Source organism: Lepisosteus platostomus, chromosome 11 (genome assembly GCF_059453375.1).
Source record: "Lepisosteus platostomus isolate fLepPlt1 chromosome 11, fLepPlt1.hap1, whole genome shotgun sequence".
NCBI classification, from domain to species: Eukaryota; Metazoa; Chordata; class Actinopteri; order Semionotiformes; family Lepisosteidae; genus Lepisosteus; species Lepisosteus platostomus.
The window spans coordinates 37175787-37197186 of NC_142621.1; the positions used below are offsets into that span (position 1 = coordinate 37175787).

Consider the following 21400-nt stretch of genomic DNA (forward strand, 5'->3'; position numbering starts at 1 on the left):
GCGAAGCTGTAGAATGTTCCTGGTATTATACTGCTCCTTGGAGACACAGGAGATCACAGTATTGGTGTAGGGGACTGGTGCATCTACATGATTGGCTGATCAACATGTTAAGGCCAATAGTAAACCACTAATGAAGTACTGTCTTCACAAAAGAGTGCCAATATGCTGATTTAACACTCAAGATAAGGGTGTGGTCGGCTAGCACCTGGTGTTTATAAATGTACTTTTCTCTGTGTATTTAATAATAGTGTGCCTTGGCATTCTAAAGCAAACAGACCAAAAAGCAATGTTGAACTCCATACTGAATCATACTAAGGATTGAGGATGTACAGAAGGAAATGACAGAATAAAGAAGATGAAAGCTGTTGTTTGGGCAGAATTTGGGTTGGTTATCACAGGTCAGATACATAGAGGTGTTGTGACAGATAAAATGAAGTTTGCCAGATTGTGGTCAGATTTCATTACTGTGTTCAAGAAAAACTAATTAAGCATAACAGTCACAGAATCTATAATATGACTATACTATAATCAATATGCTCCCATGCTTATTGTTACTGTTAGCTTAATACTTCCTGTAGTCCAGTTTAGGTGACCCTTATTATTTCATACTGTTTCCTCGTAAGACTTTAATTCAATACCGTACCTTATTAATTAGCTGACTCATAGTTACTTATATTAAAGTTGCCTACTGGCTCTGAATAATTTTACTTCCCAACTCCACAATTATGGGAATCTGTTAATAGCCCAGGTGGGTGTTTAATGAAGTTCTTTTATAATCAGTTGCTGTAGTCTTCTCTCCTTTAAAACAATTTAATTAAATCTTAAATATTAATTAGTGTATCCAGACCCACTTTAGATTACTGGGGAAAAGTCAGACCCAAACTCACAGTCATATCAGTACTGTTCTCAAATCATCTGAGCCACCCAGTCTGTTTGTGCTACACCATTTAACAAAAATGATAAGAGTTTCAGAACTTTGCTAAATATTTAAAAACCTGTTTGGTTGGTGAGTTCACTTAATGAGGGTGAGAAACTGCTTTTTTGCATTGCATTTAACACACATTAGGCAGTATAAGTTGGGCAGAGCTGCTTATCCAAGACAGCAATACTTACTCAGAGAAAGTCTTCTGTGTCTCTCTGGAAGAAGTGACTCCTGGCCTTCTAGGAAAGATTAAACTGCTAGCAAAAAAGCAGAATTATTTTGCAGACAAATCAAGGTCATTTGTTCTCTGATTGAGCTTCCTAGGGCTGTTGGGAGCAGTGCTCCCACACACTGAGGATGAGGTCAGGTTGTGCTCTCCTCCGAGTAACTGAAAAATCCACAAAGAAATGCAATAAGTAAAAACGCCAAAACATCAAAAAGGCTTTGAAAGTTTTTGGCTGCTACTTTCAGTCCACAATGCTGCTTCCTTGACTCCTCTTGAAAAAGCAGCATCATTTTTATAAGGCGTAAGGGAAGCTATGTGTCCTGGCCATTGTGGGGCTGGGCTTGCCTGCCAGCTGCTTAAAGGTGTCAGGGTAACTTTGATCCACCTGGTTTACAGAGATCACGGTTTGGCCTTAGACTTGTCACAGGGCAAATGGCCCATTGGAAGTGAAGTTCAGTTCAAGGTACAAGTACATTGGAATTCCTATCCGTGCTTGTTCACTCAGTGTACAGACAGGTGAAGACAACACTCCATAAAAACGGTGATCGAGTGGTGCAAAAAGACAGTGTCTTTGTAGTATGTGGTATACAATGCACTACAACATACAGTACAGTATTGAAAACAATATGCAATTTACAAAATATAAAATACAACTTTCAGCAGTCAATGGCTATTAGGTTTACATAACTGTTTCTGAAGCTGGTGGTTGAAGTATGCGTGGTGAAGTGCATTTTCTGTCCTGCAAGCTGTGGCTGGATATTATTTAAGCGTTGTTCCGGCTTCGAGGCATGTTGACCGAATCCCTCGCAGTGCTTGTGAGGGAGCCCGGCCTGGCCAGCATGTGTCTCAGCCTTCTCCTCTTTCCTCTACCTGTTAGCCGGAGACCGGAACAGCGTGGGCAGCACAGGCAGCGTGGGCAGTACCCGGAGCGCGGGCAGCGGGCAGAGCACGGACAGCAACAACGGCCAGGCGCCTGGGGGCCTCACGGATGGTGCCAAGGTGAGGGAGCACCATCGAATGCTGGAGACTAAGGGAATAGTTCATCGTCATAGTTTCACTGATAGGGAATAGTTCATCCTCATAGTGTCTATTTTGGTGCTTTAAACGAGAGCATCGGAGCACAGTGCAGGCCTAGTGGCTTATCGCTCATGTTAATTGCACTCAAACAGCCAGGTCACTAGACTGAATCGGTGATGTACTGATGATTTCCCTTGTTTTGGGGGTGGTTCCATAAAAATAAAAACAAGCAGGAGGATGCCATTTGGCTCCTCTAGTCTGTTTGGTGGTTAGTACAAAATTGATCCAAGGATCTCATCCAGCTGTCTTTTGGACTTATTCTTTCGGGTAAAGAAGTGCTTCCTGTTTTCAATTTTAAATGTACTTCAGTGTAATTTCTGCATCTGTCCTCCGATTTCTGTGTCACTGTTCTTCCTGCTGCGTTGACTGTCAGTACCTTTGAGGATTGTGAATGCTTGTATCAGGTCCTCTCGTCAGTCTTTAGCGTCCGGGATGTTGTTATGTGCTTCTGAGCGATGTTTAGGAAGCCATCTCTTCAAAAACCAGTGGGAGTAGCATTTTAAATGTTTCTATTTGACCTTGATTATAAAGATGCCAGTTTCCCTTTCATTGTAATGCGGTTATCTGGTGTCCATGATTCCTCCAGCACCCAGCTGTCTCTCCCTGATAAATGGAAGTGATTAGATCAGCTAACAGGCTATAAAGCTTTAGTGAGTCCCTACACCATTAAAACTAGGGGCTCTTTGAATGGGGCAGCTTGAAGGCAGATGCTGCATCTGCTCTGTTAGTGTGCATAAACTGGTTTATGACCGCCTTTATTTATAAGTGACTTCTGCTCAATATTTAAGGGTATAGCTGTAGTGTAATGTCACTGATCCCCATTGAGTGCTAACTGGCTTGTGAAATTAGTGCCCGTGGAGTGATTTCCTATAAAGCTCTCAGTCCACATTTGCTGTGATCAAAAATAGTTACTTTCCAGCACATAGCCAAAGGTCACGGTATTGTTTCACCGGCACTTATATTGTAATAAAGATTAGTTCATTTTTAAAGTTTTGAAATTAATTTCAGAATTATCATTTGTACTATTTCAGACAGAAAACATGACATTTTATTGGTTGCTGATAGCAAACATCAAGATGGAAAGCTGAAGGTTTATCCCTGCTGTTCTAAACAACTATTTTTCAATGCAGCCAGCGCCCTCTGTTGGAGACCAAGTGCAACAAATCAGTGCTGGTTCTGACATGGCAAAACAGGGGGAGCAGCCATCAGGTAAGCAATCCTTTTTTTTTTAAATACAGGTATGCATAAAAAGGCTTTTTTTTCTGTGAATAGTCAGCAGCCAAGAGAAAAACTCACCGGGACTGTCCAATATTGTCCTGAATTTAAAAAAGTCTGCTGTGCACTCTCGCCTCTGGAGAGTGAGAATGAATGTTACCATTCATCCTAAATCCAGAAACATAAATTATTGGCTCATTGTGGGCATTTGTTTTCTGATTGTTCTTGGCAGATTGGAACAAAATAAAATGTAAAACAGGTTTTCTCTCAAATTATTCCAAATTAAAACCATCATAAGCCAATGGAATTCCAAGTGTGTATAATATACATATCTTTGCATTTGTTGTGACATACATCTTTAATAGAATATTGCAGATTTATTAATAGGATTAGTAGTCTAATTGGCTTCTAGGAAAATTGGCCCTGTTGTCAGAGTGTGTGTGTGTGGTGTGTGTGTTTGTCTCTGTGTGCTCTGCAATGGACTAGTGTCCAGTTGAGGGTGTATCCTGCACTGTGCCCAGTGCTTCCCAGGCCACCTTGACCCTGAACTGGATAAGCAGTTATTGAAAGTAATGTGATGTGGATAGTAGTTTGTAAGGATTGTAGTCCACAGCAGCAGCTGATTGGTCATGTGGTTTTGCAGCCATACTGTATAAAGCCTGTCACCCGTACTTGTGAAAAATGAGCTTAAACTCCATAAAAAGACAGGATAAAGGTTACTGTGAAACACACTTAGGAACCCTTATGTGCTTTAGCAAAACAGCCCTTGAAAAACTCTTCTTGTAATTCTTTATAGACCAGAGATAGGAATATATGGTTATAATAGAACACCTATAGGGAATCATATGTTTAATAATAATAATAATAATAATAATAATAATAATTTCTTACACTTAAATTGCGCTATTCTGGACACTCCACTCAAAGTGCTTTACAGGTAATGGGGACTCCCCTCCACCACCAGCAGTGTGCAGCCCCACCTGGATGATGTGACGGCAGCCATAGTGCATCAGAGCGCTCAGCACACATCAGCTATAAGTGGGGAAGAGAGCAGAGTAAAGAAGACAATTCATAGATGGGGATTATTAGGAGTCCATGATTGATAAGAGCCAATGGGAAATTTTGCCAGGATGCGATGCCTTTTCATTTATCATGAAAAGGTTCTTATTTATTGCCTTTGACTTTTTGAAGGTAAAATGCTAAATTGTTACAGTAAAAAGATGCATCAATATCAATTTTGCCACCAGTAACTGCTGCTTGCAACTAGATTTGATTATTTTTGGTGCAGAATTTCCTTTTAATCTGCAGTGTTTCTTACCCTGTCTCATTAAAACAAATTCAATTCAATTGTATTCAGACCACTTAATATCTACAATACAGACCACAATGAAATCAGATCTGACCGGCTAGACAGCCATGGAATAATTATACTGCAAAGAGCTAAGACTTTAGAATGACAGTACTTCTTGATGAACAGGAAAGTAAAGAAAAATGTGAAATTCATGCCACCCCTTTAAGAAAGTCCAGTGAAGTCGGCTCTTTAAGACCACCTCGTAGGCCGGGGCTGTGTGGGAGAGTTGTTTTGGGCTGCTCAGACAAATACAGTGTCGGGTTTCCAGCCCAACTTCAGAGAAGGAGAGAGGGTGCCGTTCTGAGCACAAGTCTTCCAGGTATACTGTAGTCATCCAAGTCATTTGTAGGCTGGGATATTAATCACTGGGGCAGTCGGGATGCGTGTGGCATTTTTTAGGAATGGTAAGACTCTTTACTGTCCCTTCCATTTCTTCCCTAGATGGCTTCTTCAGGTTTTTTAGAGGTTTTTGTTCTTATTGTGATGAGCTGTCAGCTACTAAGAGGCAGGTCTGTTGCTGCATACAGATTGTGATGCTGTTTGTTTTCAGTCCTGTTTCTCGTTATGGTTATCATGACAAAGGGTAAAAAACAGCTCAGCCTCAACTTCATGAGTTTACCAGTTTACTGAAAGTACAGTGAGTAGATGTATTTAACTAAATCTAGCTTTTGCCCATTAAGGGGGTCTTGTTAGACTTCATTTAACTTTGCCTGATTGTTGCACTTGTTTTGTGAAATCCTGCATGGCGCTTTCAGGATATAATCTGCACGTTTGTTGTTATTTAACACACTTTCCTTTCACCACATAGCAATTGGCAACTTTCGTTTCTGTAATCCAGTGGCTCTCAATCCGAGAGGACCCCTGTGTCTGCTGGTTTTTATTCCAAATAGGCCCTTAATCACCAGTGCTATGTTTACGGTAACTGATATGCTTGTGAATTTAGACTTGTGTTCTGCACTCTCTTTGGTTAAAAAAATCCCCTAATTAAAGTGCATCAATTTAAAAACTTCCAGCACACTGAACTCTATACAGTCTCTCCTCAGCTTACAAGTTGAGAATTGGCTCCCTTATTTCCTGCTAAACAGCTTTTAACTGGTGATCAATTGATGATGAACAGACCAGTGGGAGTAACACTATCAGACTATCTCTCCTAATTAGCCCATGCTAAAGTTTTGGGGTGGTTCAAAAACCAGCAGACGCAGGGGTTACCCATGACCAGGATTGAGAACAACTGTTACAAACAGTGTACCTGAAAGACTGTCCTACAGTATTTATCATGAGTTCCCTTGCTGACTGTACTGTGATTCAACACTTGTGACACTGAAGAGACAGCATTCCCCTCTGATCCCTACTTCCCTCTTTTGGAAATGTTCATTTTGTTTTTGGGTCATCTTTTGGCTAAAACGAAGTTCATATACCACCGATCTCTGAGAACAGTCTGTCATTATCACATTGATTTCTTCCCACATTGCAGAACGTGGCACAGGTCCGTTTGTTTACAGTACGTCTGTTTGCCTACAATATGTGTAAACAAGGTATTGTTTTAGTGCGGAAATATTTAAACTGAACATAAAATTTCCTTCTACCCTGAGAGTGTCAGGGAGGTGGTAGTATGTAAAACCAGTCGCATCAGGAAGTGATGACATGGTTAAAAGAAGAGATGACACCATGTGACATCATTGAGAGTGAAGAACCTATTAAAAGGAATCAATACAGGAGCAAATACTGAAAATTCTGAACCCGAACCAACAGGGTTCCCTTAAGAAAGAGAGGAAGGTGGAAGCAGTAGATACTACTACTAGAAGATAGCAAATGTCTTTATGGGAGCCTTCAAGATGACGTCATCCCATAATTGATGAAAAAGGGTTCTTGTTTCTGCTGCTGCACATGATTCCTGATAACATTTTTAGATTTTTTTCCCATGTTGTGGTCCATATTAATTATTCCACATTCATGCATCTTAGGGAAATGTTAGTATAGGATGTGGTAATATACTGTAGTAACTCTTTACCAAGAGCTAGTTCATAGATGCATTTAAGGGGAAAAATGACAAAAATATTTATATTCCATTCAGTATCGAAGTCCAAATTGAAAAATTGAAATGTACAATCGTTTGTATATCCTCAACTTATTTTCCAGAGCTACAGTGCAAAATACTTATTGTATTTTTTCATGATATGCGCAACACAGCCTGCAAACTATTAACCTAGCCAGTCTATGACGTTCAGAAGTGAGAACAGTCTGTGTCTGTGGGCTTCTCTGTGCAGGATGGCCAGATTGTGTTATTGTGGATGAAGGAACACAAAGTCATGTTTGGTGTTGACAGTCTGTGCCTTGGGCTCCTCATTCCTGTCTGCAAAGTTGTTTTCCTATGAAGGTGGAGACAATTTGTTACCATGGCGAAAGTTCAGAAAACCTGACATGTTTACAACGGAAAACACAGCCTCAGGTAGTTACGGCACATTCCTGTGGACCAGGTCTCTCTTACTGTTTTCTGGATCGCTTTATACACAGAATCAAAGTGAAATGATTAACGTTTCCATTGAGGGAGGGAAGAGAGATGTACATTCATTAAAACTTTAAATGAGTAGCTATCCCGGGAATTGACAGAGCTTTCATCCCCTCTGAAGTTAGGGCCGAGGTCAATTCTTTTGTTTCTAGCTATCTTGTTTCCCTTCAGAATAAAGCATATTCTGCTCTTTTATTCTTGCAAAGTTGAATTAACCACACATATGAAACCTATTTAAATACTTTCCTGTTTTCAACCATAATTGTTCTGTTGTAAGACATTTTTCATAAATGGGGAAAACTAATTACAGCTCTGTCCAGTTTATGGAGACACATTTGTATCTTATTGAAGATATACAAATAAAAGTACTGCACAGTTGTTGCTGTAAAGGTCCTGTCTACAGTATGGCCAGGCATACCTGGTCAGCTGTATTATACCCCCTGTATCAACCCCTGTTGATTTGTAGTACAGACCAAAAGTCACACAAACAGAATGTGGCAATTCCCTGGATCTTCCTCGGTGGAAATACTATGTAAAATATTGTGCCTATAAGAATAGTTACACTGTGATACTAAATTCATTAAAATCTAAGGCTTTCCTACCTGTACTTACCCAACTTACAGTAAGTCAAGGCACCAGTTACACAAAATAGTTATTGCAATACCTACAATAAGTAGTAAATTAAATACATTTTCCCTCATCTAAAATATTGCATTCAACGTGTTCAACTACTCTGTGCAACAGCCTTAAACTCTTTGAACACTTAAGGGGAAAGCTAAAGACAAATGTATGATGAAGGACTGTATAACCGGCCTGTGTTCCTCAGGTGAGATGCTCTTGCAGTCGTTAGGGACCGAATATCCATTACTACAAAGTGTGCTGGATGTGCATCTTATCCAAGATGCTGGCTCTAACCAGGGGAGTTTTGAAAGTCAACATTGCAACCTTTCCCATGACTGAAGGCACCTCAGAAGTGACTGTTTGTTCATTATGCTTGTACCAGATGTTAGCCATAGTCATGAAACAGAACTCTTGTCAGTCTTTGGCCTTTAAATTCAAGTAACATTTAAGGGAATATATAAAGGAAAGTGTAGTTGAAGGCACCTACTGTAGCTTGCCACTCAGTGTACTAAGAGGGCACAAACCAGAAATGATGACTCTGTTATTGTGCTACAACTAGTATTGTCAATCAATCCGAGCACATGATTAACTAAATGGTCAAACTCCTTTGCTTCCTCCAAGTTTAAGAGCTGAGCAATATATGATGGTTGAATGAAGGTTTTTGTTGAGGCTCCAATCCATCCAAGCTCAGGCTGACTATTTTCATGTTGTTTTATTTCCATCCATCCATTTTCTAACTGCTTTATTCAACACAGAGTTGCAGGCCAGCCACAGTCTGGCAAGCAGCAGGCACAAGGCAGAGTACACCCTGGACGGGTTGCCAATCACACAATTAACACTCACACCAGGACCAATTTTCCCAGAAGCCAGTTAACGTACCAGGATGCCTTTGGACTGTGGAAGGAAACTGGGGAACCTTGAGGAAACCCCCATAACACAATAAAACATGAGGAGAACATGCAAACTTCTCACAGATAGCGCCACAGGAATTGAACTCAGGCAGCAATGCAACAATGCTAACCACTGTGCCTTCGTGCCTTCCTATTGTTTTGTGCCCTTTACAGCTTTGGATTTCCTGAGAATTGAACAATCCTCTTGTAATCCTTCAAAGAAACATTTTGAACCCTAGAGAGACACATAACAAGATCCATTAGGAAACCATGGTGGGGTGAAACACTGCACAGAACACTCATACTGCGAGTGGCACAGCAAGATTCTGAAATCCGAGGAACTTTGTGAGTCTTCGGTCAGCCTCGGTTGCGAAGTGGCATTGGCACAGGTTGAATGAGATAAGTAGTGAATTCACTGGCAGTGAATCTGGACATTCTGGGGTTATCTGCCAGAAAGTTAATGTCTTTTGGCTCGATGTCCTTTGGAGTGATCGTCCTGTAATGAACTGTGGGTCCTGTGATTTCAGGGGGGTTGCGACGGCAGAGTCAGAACAGCTTGCGGTCCGGGGAGCAGAGCTTCTCGTCCCAGTTCATCCGGCCAGAGCAGCTCCTGGAGGGCAAGGTGAGAAGCAGCGCCAAAGCACTTTTCCTTTTCTTATCATTCATATACTGTCGAAGTGTGCCTCTACGTCTACATGAAGACTATGCTTACGCCATCCACACTGTGAACTTTCATGCCCCCTGCTTATTTTCACACGCAAGCCTGTAGTACCTGTGGGTATATCTTGTCCGAGCATGGAGAGAACTCGCTGGCAGAGGCTATTGCTCCTAGTCTTTGAGGGTTCTGCCAGCCCTTCATTGCCTCTGTTCCTGTCCTTTCCCTGCAGGATGCCGAGGCGATCTACCAGTGGCTGAGCGAGTTTCAGCTGGAGCAGTACACTGCCAACTTCCTCAACGCCGGGTACGATGTGCCCACGATCAGTCGCATGACCCCTGAGGTGAGCAAGGAAGCCAGACCATACTGCCCAAGATAAACTGGCAGTGACTGTGGACACAGTCAATAGAATACAAGTTATTCCTGGTCCTATAGGACCGTGCTGTGTGTGTTCAAGTAGAGTTGAAAAAAGTTAATTGAATTTATGCACAGGCTGACTTTTCTCTGAAGGGCACTTTAAAAATGCATCCCCTGTGTCTTAACGGATGGTGTCTGATTTTCTGTCTAGGACTTGACTGCCATTGGAGTGACCAAGCCAGGCCACCGGAAGAAAATCTCCATTGAAATCAGTAACCTGAACATACCGGAGTGGCTGCCAGACTATATTCCAGTAAGTCCAAGATCATTCAGTCTTAGAGATGTCATTAGTAGTTAAAAAAGCAAGGATTTGGTGGAGTGGGATGTATGCTGAAGGGTATAGATAAATATGATGAATGAAAGTTTATCAATGTAGCTCTTTTCTTTGGCTGAATTTTGATTCACATTCTGTACCCTGAGCTCTTAGATCACGTCAGCCTGTGCATTTAAAACACATTTACTGCTAAAGCACTGCTTTATGTTAAGGCGGTCTGAAGAAATCTCCTGTTCTTCCCGTTCATCTGAAAATGAAGCAATTATTTACTAGATTACTAGATCTTAATCGTTAGTCCTAATAATAGATAAAGATATTCTGATGAAACTAATGACACAAAACGTGATTCTCTTTCAACAATATTTATCCTCAAATGATGCAACCTCCAGTATCCATGTGTGACAAAGAATGTGAACCTCTAGATTCAGCAACTGGCGGCTCCCCCTTGAGCAGCAGTGACTGCAGATAAACTGCAGGTAGCTGTTGATCAGTCTCTCACATCAGGTTTGAGGAAGAACTCAAATTTAGTTATCTAACAGTTATATCTGGGGTTCACAAGCTTTTTCTTGGCACTGTTTGCAGTAGAGTTAAAGATGTTCTTCCCAGGCCATTACCTTTTCAGGACTTTCCTTTACTGTCTTCCTATTACATGGCACCTGCTGTCACTACAGTACTGCTCATAAGTGGCAACACACCTGTGCCCAGCTGGCAGCTGAACACTATTGTGATCTGTCTGGGATCCTTAGTCGTACTGCAAAGTGCCGTAAAAAAGCAATTACAAAGTAACAATATATTGAGCAATAGGAAGGACAGTTTTTTTACATGAGATTATAAATCTTTCACAAAACAAAGAAGAAAGTAGTCATGACTTTTTAGCTTTTTTCTCATCCATAAAATATAGTGCCAACATCTGGGGATGCATTTGGGGATGCAAGGATGGATGACTGTTGCTTTGCTGTTGTAGCATCCTCTGGATTTTATTTCACATACACCCTTAATTATATAATCAAATAATTTGTTTGGATCAGATCAGGCAGTTTCTGAAGTCTTTGCCGATTGAAAAAGTTCCTGTATACTTTGCAGGACATAACCAGGTGTTTCGAGGACTAGAGCCCATCCTAGTCCTAAAAGTTTAATAAGATAGGGTGGAGTGATGGTTCTTCTTCCCCGCATTCTCGGTTTCTGAAGTGTCAGGTGTGAAACTGAGTGTCAAACTGTGTGGTATGGAACCGTGTTCTACAGTATGAGGTCCGATTGAGAGGACCTCATTGTGCCCATGTAGCCCCTTTGATAGTTCGTACAGTATTTAATTCCAGTAGTTGATCCAAGCATCTCATCCAGCTGTTGCTCAATGAAGTCAAGGTGTCATTTTCGACAACATGGCATGTCTGCTTGTTCAACACTCCCAAACCCTTTGTTTAAAGCTAATGAAAGCATTTCTAGTAGTGTTCTCTGGTATATGTTTTACATTACATTTACAATCCCCCTTAATCCCTGCTCCCTGCCTGTCACAGAGTGACCTGGGCGAGTGGCTGAGTGCCATCGGGCTGCCCCAGTACCACAAGAAGCTGTCGGAGAATGGCTACGACTCCATAAGCATTGTCCGGGACATCACCTGGGAGGACTTGCAGGAGATTGGCATCACCAAGCTGGGTAACATGAGAAGAGGGGTGACATTTGTACTGTAGATCTTTCCTGCTTTGTAGCACAGAAAGTGTGCTACAGTAAACTAGTCAAGCACAGGACATCACAGGAAATCACAGGACAGTATGAAAAAGCACGGAGAGCTGGGAAACTCTTAAGAACACATGGTATTACCATGAGAAAAGCCTGGGATCATGAAAGAGCACTTTCCTAGTTAGCATAAGAATAGCGCTACATTTGACCCAAAATATAGTCAAACCTGTTCAGATTGTCCATGTGTTTTTGTCCGGTAAAACATTTTATATAAAGCACATTGTGTATTGAAGTCTTTTATGCACCATAACAGGAAGACTATAGGAAGAAGGAAGTATTTTTGCATCCCTGTACTCAATTATTATAACTGTATTTACTGATCAAGATCATTAAAAAATGTTACTATGGCAATGCTTTGATAGTAGAACATTTGTTCATGGTACTGTGGGAGGTTTTCATGTTTGTTCTGTCTCCAATGAACATTATAATATATTACACTGGCTATGCATCTGTCAGTGTCTAGGGCCACAATGCGATGTATATTCATCTGTGATTACAGCTTTGAGCTTTGCCTTTCAGAATTTGGAGTTCCTTGTGTTTAAATAAAGCTTCCCTGTGTCCATCCCATCAGGCCATCAGAAGAAGATGATGCTGGCGGTAAAGAAGCTGTGTGATATCCAGAAGGCACAGAACCTGGCAGAGGCAGGAAGCAGGACCTTGCGACGCAAGCTGCCTGGTGCCTTGGAGCTTGTGACCATTGAGCCACTAGAGGGTGGGGACTGCCCTTCCCCCCACACGCAAAAGATGCTGACTTTTCAGGACAGCGAGCTGAGTGCGGAGCTGCAGAGCGCCATGTCCAATACCTACAGTGGCTGCCAGGATGGGCTGGTCATCAAGAGTGTTGCTGGTATCTCCTGCAGCCAGGAGAGCATTGGCACCCGCTCACGTGGCTCTGGGCACTCCCAGGAACATCCGCTGGCACGCTCTGCCCCTTCCAGCCGCTCGCAGGAGAGTCTGGGCAGTGGGGACAGCAGCAGTGGTAGCAGTGGGGGCCGGTCCCGGACGAATCAGGACACTTTCCGCCTGGAGGGGACCAATGGGAGAGCTGGGGGTAGCCCCGTGAAGGAGCGCAACATTCCAGAGGGACGGGACCAGCGCCCTCTTCTGTCCTCCAAGGTGGGGGTACCGTCCAAAATGGCCCTGCTCCAGCAGAACCCTACTAGCATTACTCCACCACATACCCCGGGGAAAGTGCCAGGGGGTTTTGTGTACCCTCCTGTTCCAGTGAAAGCCAAGCCCAATGCCTCTCCAGTCCTGCCTTTCCAAGGATCACCCCAGGCATCTCCAGCCCAGAAGGCCTTCACCTATCTTCACTCCCACTGTGGCAGCACAGACCTGGACCGCAGCCCTTTCACCAAGCCTCTAGCAGGTGCCGTGCCTCTGCTTAGCCAGCGTGGGGCTCCCCTGAATGGAGATCTCTTCAGGCCCAAGAAGCGCTCGCAGAGTCTGACTCGCTATGCCCTGTCAGACGGAGAGCCGGACGAGGAAGAGATGGCTCCCACAGGAAACCTGGCCTCTTACGCAACCTTGACCCGCCGCCCCGGGCGCAGCCAGCTGGTGCACCTGCAGGCCGGCCCTGAGCGCAACGTCAACCGCAGCCAGTCCTTCGCCATCCGGGCCCGTAGGAAAGGCCCGCCTCCGCCCCCACCCAAAAGGCTGAGCTCCGTGAGCGGTGTTGTCACCTCCGAGCTAGCAGATGCCATGACACCCGGCGGCGTGGAGACGGAGAGCGTGGGCAGTGTGAGAACGATCACCGCCATGCTGGAAGTCTCGGGGAGCTGTCCAGTTGGAAAGGCTGTCAATGACGTTCACTTCCGAAAGATTGACAGGTCCCTCCAGGACCCAGCCAGCCCTGCTGAACCCGGGAGCTTGCCTCTACCTAAGCCAGCCTTGCCGCAGGCCACCAGAGAGCATGTAGGGAGCAGAAGAAGGACACTCAGTGAGCCAGGGGTCTCAGAGACAGACAAAGTTGACATGGATGGTGAGGCGAAATCTGACACAGAGGATGAGAATAAGTGCAAGCCATCCCTGGACAGCTCCTCTTCGCCCCACAACAGCTCGAGCGAGTGCATACCTTTCGCTGAAGAAGGGAACCTCACTATCAAGCAGAGGCCCAAGACAGGTGGACCTCTTAAACCCGAATCCTCTGCTGAAGCAGCAGAGAAGGCCCGTGCTTCTAAGACCCTGGAGGTGCCGGAGTTCAACTTAAAGGAGTCGGACACTGTGAAGCGGAGACACAAGCCCAAGGAGAAGGAGCAGCAGCATCAACCGCCCACTGAGAGCAGGGAGGAGGCTGCCTCTGTCCCCATTGGGCCCCGCTATGCCGAGGCGCAAACCGTCAACATTGTGCCTGCCTCAGGAGGTGCAGACTCTGGGAATAAGCGAAATTTTGAGGATGATGACGACGTGGGCTTCCGCATCGCGGAGATCGAAAAGAGCTTGCAGTGCCTTGAAAAGGGCACATCAGGGAAGCCACAGAAGCCACCTCTTTCCCCCAAACCGGCCAGCCCTCAGAAACCAGTGGCAGACAGCAGCTACACTCGACACAGCACCCTAGCAACCTCAGGTACTTCCCCGGCTACTTTCATGCCTGGAACAATGTTCTTTCTTGTTCAGCCACCATGCTGACTTTACACCTGCTTCAATAAAACAAACAAACCAATAAAGCCTTGTATCTCATAAAGATTTCTGGTTAAGAGTCTAGACTCTCACTTTCTCAGAATGAGATCAAAAATCACACAAAGGTTGTTTTGGTGCTTTTGTAGCTCATAAAGCCAGAAATTGTTTTGATAGCTGTGCAGTAGGAGTCTTTTTTCCATCCCTACATTTTGGATTTTTATAGCTACATTTAGCAGCAGCAGTGATAGACATGCCTCTACTCCTCTTTGCAGAAGCTGGGACCCATGCAGTAACCCTCAATGTTGTCCAGAGCCTGGCCTTTGCAGCTCCCACAGCCTGCAGCCCACGATCGCCAGTACAGACCCCTGCCAGCAGCCTTCAACCACACATGGTACCCCAGAGTCAGCAACTAAAAGCAGGAAAGCCCCAGGCCTGTCTGTTGGGCCCAGCTCCGGGCTCTGTCTTGGTGCAGCGGCGGCTGGAACAAACCAGTACATCTCTTGAAGCAGCGCTGAAGGCTGTGGAGAGAAAACTCACCCTGGAGGACAACACTGATGGGTAATGAGAACAAACACACCTTCCCTGTACTGCACTGAGAACTACAGTATGCTGTGTGTACTGCAGTTACTACATAATGCTGCCCATCTGAGTTTTATCCATGAGATACAGAAATCCTTATTATTTTTTGTTCCAGGTTAAAAGATGCAGTATTGTTGCCTTACTTAACAAAAAGATTCCAGCAATATGGGATGTGATTATTCAAGCAAATACAATTATTCTAACAAAATATCAAACATAAGGGGCCTATATAATGTATTGCAGAAAGTCATATTAGCAAAATGGCTTTGTAAAAATAAACGCTTGTCTCTCAAATTCAGTGTCCTTTCTTGTGCTAGTTCAATATCTACAACCAACAAGTATGAAGGTGTCAAGTGAATCAAAGTTCAAAAAGTCACTTTCTGACATGAATGCATATCTATATGGCCCGACTCCATTCATATCCCCACAATCCATTTTAAGGATAGTAAACAAATTGGGTCTAAACTGGACTGGCATTACAGTATATACAGTATAGCACGAAGGCCAGCTATGCTATGTGCATACCTATGCTGTGTGCTACTAGATACAATAAGACCATACAAATGTACACGACTGCTGTGTTCCAGGTCTCAATAAACACTGTTTAATCTTACTGAGGAGTGACTGAACAGTAGTTAGAAATGTACAAAATGTCTGTACAACTAAATCAGTCTGTACAGGCACAGTTCATTTAATCAGATTGTACTTTTTGCTCTGTATTTATAATACAGATTCTAAGAATCCCTCAGCGATTCAACAGCCTCTGTAGGAACTGACTGTATTTCTTTGGCAGTTCATGTTCAACAAATCACAATCATTCAATGGACTATTTAATATTAATGTGGGTAAGCATGTCTAAGACTTTGTTGTCAGGATCTATAAAACTACACCTGTCTCTGAGATGGATGTACTGCAGGGATCATTTCACCTGCAGTCTCATCATTCTAAAAATGAGCTGCTGTATTGTGTATACACCCACAGTTAGTACAGTAGATGTACAATAATTCCTCATTAAAATATCTCTGCCTGCTGAATGTACCTGTAGTTATCTTTGGCACAACCACTAGAAATGTTGACCTGAGTTTTTTTTCTATATTTTAGTGGCACCAGCACAGTCAGGTCAGCCGGGAACATTCTAGATGACATTGGAAACATGTTTGATGACCTCGCTGATCAATTGGACGCCATGCTGGACTAAGACAAGGGGTCACCAGGCGCGCTGAACTGGCTGAAAAGCCCCAGGATACCCCCACTGCAAAACAGCTGTCCTGCCTGTGGCAGCACTTAATGTCCTCTGTATGAGTATAATTGCAAAGGCTTATTCATTAGAAGTTCTGCCTCAACCCACTTCCTTAGAACAGACCAGTAAGGAGGGGATCCCTAAAAGCATGGAGTATCCAGAGTTTGGGCAGCAGATTGAGAGGATGCCCCGTGTGACCTGAAAGACACTGTCAAAACAGAGAAAAGGGAGAGTAAATTTCTGACGATGGGAGATAGAATGTACCCCCCACCCTCCTGTTTTTGGCAATACGTCAACACAAGCACTTACACAGTTCTGTATCATGCTATAACATGACCAGAGCTGTCATGATTTGAAATACAGGGATTTTCCTAAAATGCTACATTGGGTGTAGACCACCGAATGTGTGCTTGCAGATCAGGAACAAAAAAAAAAAGCCTTCATTTTAAGGACGCATTAATTTTTCTTATGTGAGTCACTGCTGCCCTAGTTCCTTGTAGAATTGTGTTTTCTTTTGAAAATGTTGGCACTTAAATGCGAAAAGACTGAAAATGTGTTCTTCTGATAGTTCCTCATTGAAAGGTATTCTGCCAGATAGATGAAACCTTTTTAGCGAGCTCCGAAAGAATCCATCCCATCCTTTTTTCCTGTGTCAGACACGTGCTGGATTCAATGCACTGAGTGACATCACACTTCTAACTCTGGAGGGGGTATCAGTGGTGATTTTTACTTTCTGTACTGAATCCCATCTCTTTTATACAGTTTGTTCCCTAGCTGAAGTTTTTGGGGCTCTGTCAGGACTTTTCTATTGACTCTCCTGCTAAGACCAAAGCGTTCACTTGCTATTCTACTGTGCTTAGTATAGGTTGAATGGTCCAGAATTTCACCTTTCCCTTCTCAGCTACAGTAAATGGAAATTGAGAGGGTATGCCAATTCAAGCTTGAAAAGAATCTTGAGCTTTTGTATGTGTCATCTCATCCTCTAATCCTAAAGTTGCCTCTTTTGTAAGATGATACAGTATGTAAACATTTAAAGCAAATATCATTATTTTTTAACAAAAGTGATCCATTCCTTTCCGTTAAAACGTGTATTTAACTTTATTCAATGGATGAATTGCACAATGGACTTAAAAAAGGACTGTAAAGGATAGCAGTTCAGAAGAAACAATAGTAAATTACTTTTGTCTTTGACATATGTGTACAGCATGTGTTCTCTTAGGGCTAAAACTGAGTCACTAAAATAAATACTTTAATTAAAGCTACAAAAATATATTTAACAGGGTAGCGTGCTGAGCTGCTAATTAATTCGGTCGACTGAAGTGCTCTGTGCCACCTTGCCCATGGGCACTGTTCAACATGACATGCCAGACTAGTTTATGAAAGCGGCAGAGAACAATATCTAATATGTTGAATATACACTTATTTAACTCTTTTATTTTTAACTTTGAAAGAACGTTTTCATCTTTATTTTGGCTTTTAAGTAAAAGAATTTGAAGCATACTAGATAGGGTTCAATTGCTCAGAGATCTTTTTAGATCAGGACATAATAAATATTGTAAACGAGGCTGTTAGGCTTACAGTACCTTGCTCGTTTGGTCACTCAGTCATTCCCTGAAGCATCAGAGAATTGGCTTCAACACCTCACATGCAGCATAGCAAGAAGAATTTGAAACATGGGTCTGCAGAATCAGAATGTCAGGGAATTACACTACCTCTACAGCCTCACTAATTACCCTCCCAGATAATCAGAGAACCATTAGGTCCATCCAGTCCAAAGTGGTGAGAAAAGCTGAGCACACAGCATGTTTTAGGACCCTACCACATTCAGGTTATTGTGATCAATTTTGCTGTCATTTAAAAATGGCTACATTACATTTATGACGTATAAATCTTAACAGATTTATTATGTTATTTTATGTCACAGTGCTATAATAAAAAATGAACTTGTGTTGAAGAGCAGCAAAAAAACTGTAGTTAACGAAAGCAATGCTCTAGTTTCAATGGTCATTCATATGCAGAGGAACATGGAATTATTGGCTATCAAAAGATCACACTGTGCTTCCTGACAGTGGCTAATTAACATCGTTAATAAATGCATTATTGTAAGAGGAGACCATTTGTCCCACCTAGTTTCTATTTGGTAGTTACAGTAGTAGCTAGTTTATCCAAGAACCTCATCCAGCTGATTCTTGAAGGAATCTCATCTTCTTTAATGATGCAGCTGCTTAAAATGAGCAGAAATGAAGGATGACAGATTGTGCAAAGTACTATACCTTGACTGAAAACGTCAAAAGGCCCTGTCATGATATTATCTCTTTTTCTTAATGAATTGCATAAAAACATGAAACCTGGAACCAGCATATGAATTCACTGGAGCTTGGTGTAGGAAAAAAAAAGATTCAATTTCATGGTCTGTGTTATATTTTTATGGCATTAAAATTGGTAGGGTCTTAAGTAAATCCAGCAGTTCCTAAGGACTGTAAAGTCGTAGCGGAAAAGTCTTTTCCTTTATTTTACTTGGGTTTTGGAAAAATGTCTAATGTGAAGGACATCAGCATGAGTGTTAGTGCACACGTGACTGGTGCATTTCTGAAAGTAACAGCATACCCGGCTAATGTGCCTCTACAGAATGCTTCAGGGTTTCATAGGCAGAGGCTGTAAGATACAGTAAATGCCATGAGGAAGTGTAGTTCTATAGTACCTACAAGAAGCTACTGAAACAAAGGAAGAGACTACTCTTACTCAAAAGGATATCTTTGAATGGTTATCAGAATGAGTGCTGTAAACATGCTGGAGGTAGACCAATATGCTATAAGCATGGTCTCTAATGTTTTGATCAGGCAGTGAATTTAGTGTAAGTATGCTTCCATCTAGTACTAAGTTCAGATAAATAATAGAACTGACACCATTTTAACCAACTGTGAGCATTTGAACGTCCGTTAAAAGTCACTTCTGTTCCTGGCTGATACTGGTAACAATACTTAATTTATGATTTTTTAAAATAAATCTGTACTATCAAGTATATACTATACTATATCTCCTTATTTATAAGCACATACTGTACAGTACAGGGTCAGTTGTACAGTAAACTATAAAGACCATGTTGGTAAATCATTTACATCCTTTTTGCTTTTACACCTATTTTTCTGATAATAATAGGACACAGAAAAGCTAAAACAGACAGCCTCCAGCTATTTTAAACATTTCTTTTAGGTTAGGGTTTGTTAAGAAGAACTTGTTTGTTCTTGACACTCGATTGTGCTAAATGCAACATGATGTAAAAATCTTTATAAATGTGTCCCAAAATGCTCTATATTTCTGTGCTGGAAGAAAAAAATATTTTCAAGAAAATTCTTAGTCTTTAATAAGTGTCAGAACAGGTTCTGTAAATATTTACCATTGTACACAAAAGTACACAAAAGACAAGGGCCAACAGCCGAGCATTATATAATCAAACAACAAGGGTTTTAAGTCACCAGGAATGTCATCTGATGAATCTTACTTATATTTATTAACCCAGATCACAATGTCTGATTATATATTAATTCTATGAAATGTATGGTTACTGTAAAAAGTTCACAGAATTTAGCCAGTTGAGAAAGGCTACTGATTACAGTTTTTTTTTTCAGAAACAAGATCTGTTACTGATGGTACCATTGTGGTACTTAATGACTAAAATTATCAGGCTGACAACAGTGTACAGTGTGCTGTTAGATGAACTCACAGCTGAGTAAGTAGCAATGTGTAAATGAGCTTTGTGTCCAAAATGGTGGTAATTCACAAAAATAGAAAATTATTTTCCTGATGTACTAGGATTAACACAGGGTGAGTGACTGGCTCAATGTCATATAGCTGATTTTAAAAAAAGTTGACATAGTGAACCAGTTATAACTTTCTTAGTAAATCACAAATTAATTTCCTTTTAAAGCAGAGGGGTTTTGTAAGCCTTGTACAGCATATACACTATCAGGCCATCCAATCACCTGTTCACAGATCAGAGTGGGTAAAACTCTCATGAACACTGCTATAGAAATATACAGACTGGCCATTAAATAAACATAATCCAGTCTCTTTAATGCTTAAGTGCTACAACTGTTATTAAGATGTATCCTATTAGTGAAGCTTTATATAAATCATACGCAGAATTTAAATAATTTGATTAACATTTCTGTTAATACTTAGTTTATGTACTGTAAAAGATACAGTTATCAATCCTGACATGAAACATAATTTCATTCCTGAACATGACATAATGCTACAGCATTGAAACTGATGTGCTTTGAAGCTGGATAGCTGACAATAATAAAGGCCAGGAATGACAATTACTTCTGTGTAGACAGAGCACCTTATTTATGAAAAGTATGTTCGCATTCAAACCTGCATGTAAACATATTCAAAGTCAAAAGAGCTGAAGAACACTGTATTGACTGACTGGCTTATTTAACAACTAGCAGCTAAATGTTTTCACCGTGAAAGATTTTTTTTTATTGTGTTATGTTTACTGTTTACCATTAAATGAGATTTATATTTCTAACCTCATTGTATCATTTGTTAATTAAGGAACACACAGTGGTTCCTGGTGTTCACAGCCCAATCTACCTTGTACATACAGTATGGCTAATCTTGTAAAATAAGTTATAACATGCCATGGGATTAAGTGTTTTGTGTATTTTTTTCCAAAATATGTATATTAATTTTGGCCCAATATTTCTAACCAATGTTTGTAATTGACAGTCTTTTCTGACGCCTTGTTTTATACACTGAAATTATAAATAAATAGAATGAAAAGGGTATGGAACTGAAGTTGAATGTATTGCTGTTGCTAAGAGCTATAAGGTTAATGGATCTGGATCATTTTGTCTTGACACTTTGGGTTATTACTCAGGACATTTCGGCAAACAGCCCAGTTCTGAAAAACACCGTCCCTACCGAAATCCAGGTCTGGCCCCTAAGAGTCCTGTTGTGAAGCAATGTGTGTGGCCTCTTCACCCAGGGATACTCTATTGGACTGAGGGCCACTATAAAGGAGCCTTTAAAGAAAGTGTAGGAAAATGACAGTAGCCCAGAT

The 21400-nt window shown here is 41.7% G+C and overlaps 1 protein-coding gene across 5 annotated transcripts in view; it reads left to right on the forward strand.

The window, feature by feature from the left end:
* caskin2b (CASK interacting protein 2b) overlaps window positions 1–21123 on the forward strand; it is a 125266-nt gene extending 104143 nt beyond the window's left edge. For all 5 annotated transcript variants that reach the window (XM_088599481.1, XM_088599485.1, XM_088599483.1 and 2 more), the window contains 9 exons: window positions 2026–2147; window positions 3356–3434; window positions 9339–9433; window positions 9699–9809; window positions 10035–10136; window positions 11672–11810; window positions 12466–14460; window positions 14786–15071; window positions 16194–21123. In XM_088599481.1, the coding sequence (XP_088455607.1) occupies window positions 2026–2147; window positions 3356–3434; window positions 9339–9433; window positions 9699–9809; window positions 10035–10136; window positions 11672–11810; window positions 12466–14460; window positions 14786–15071; window positions 16194–16290 (3026 nt within the window). In that variant the 3' untranslated portion in view covers window positions 16291–21123. The remainder of the gene's footprint in view (window positions 1–2025; window positions 2148–3355; window positions 3435–9338; window positions 9434–9698; window positions 9810–10034; window positions 10137–11671; window positions 11811–12465; window positions 14461–14785; window positions 15072–16193) is intronic.
* Window positions 21124–21400: the final 277 nt, after the last annotated feature.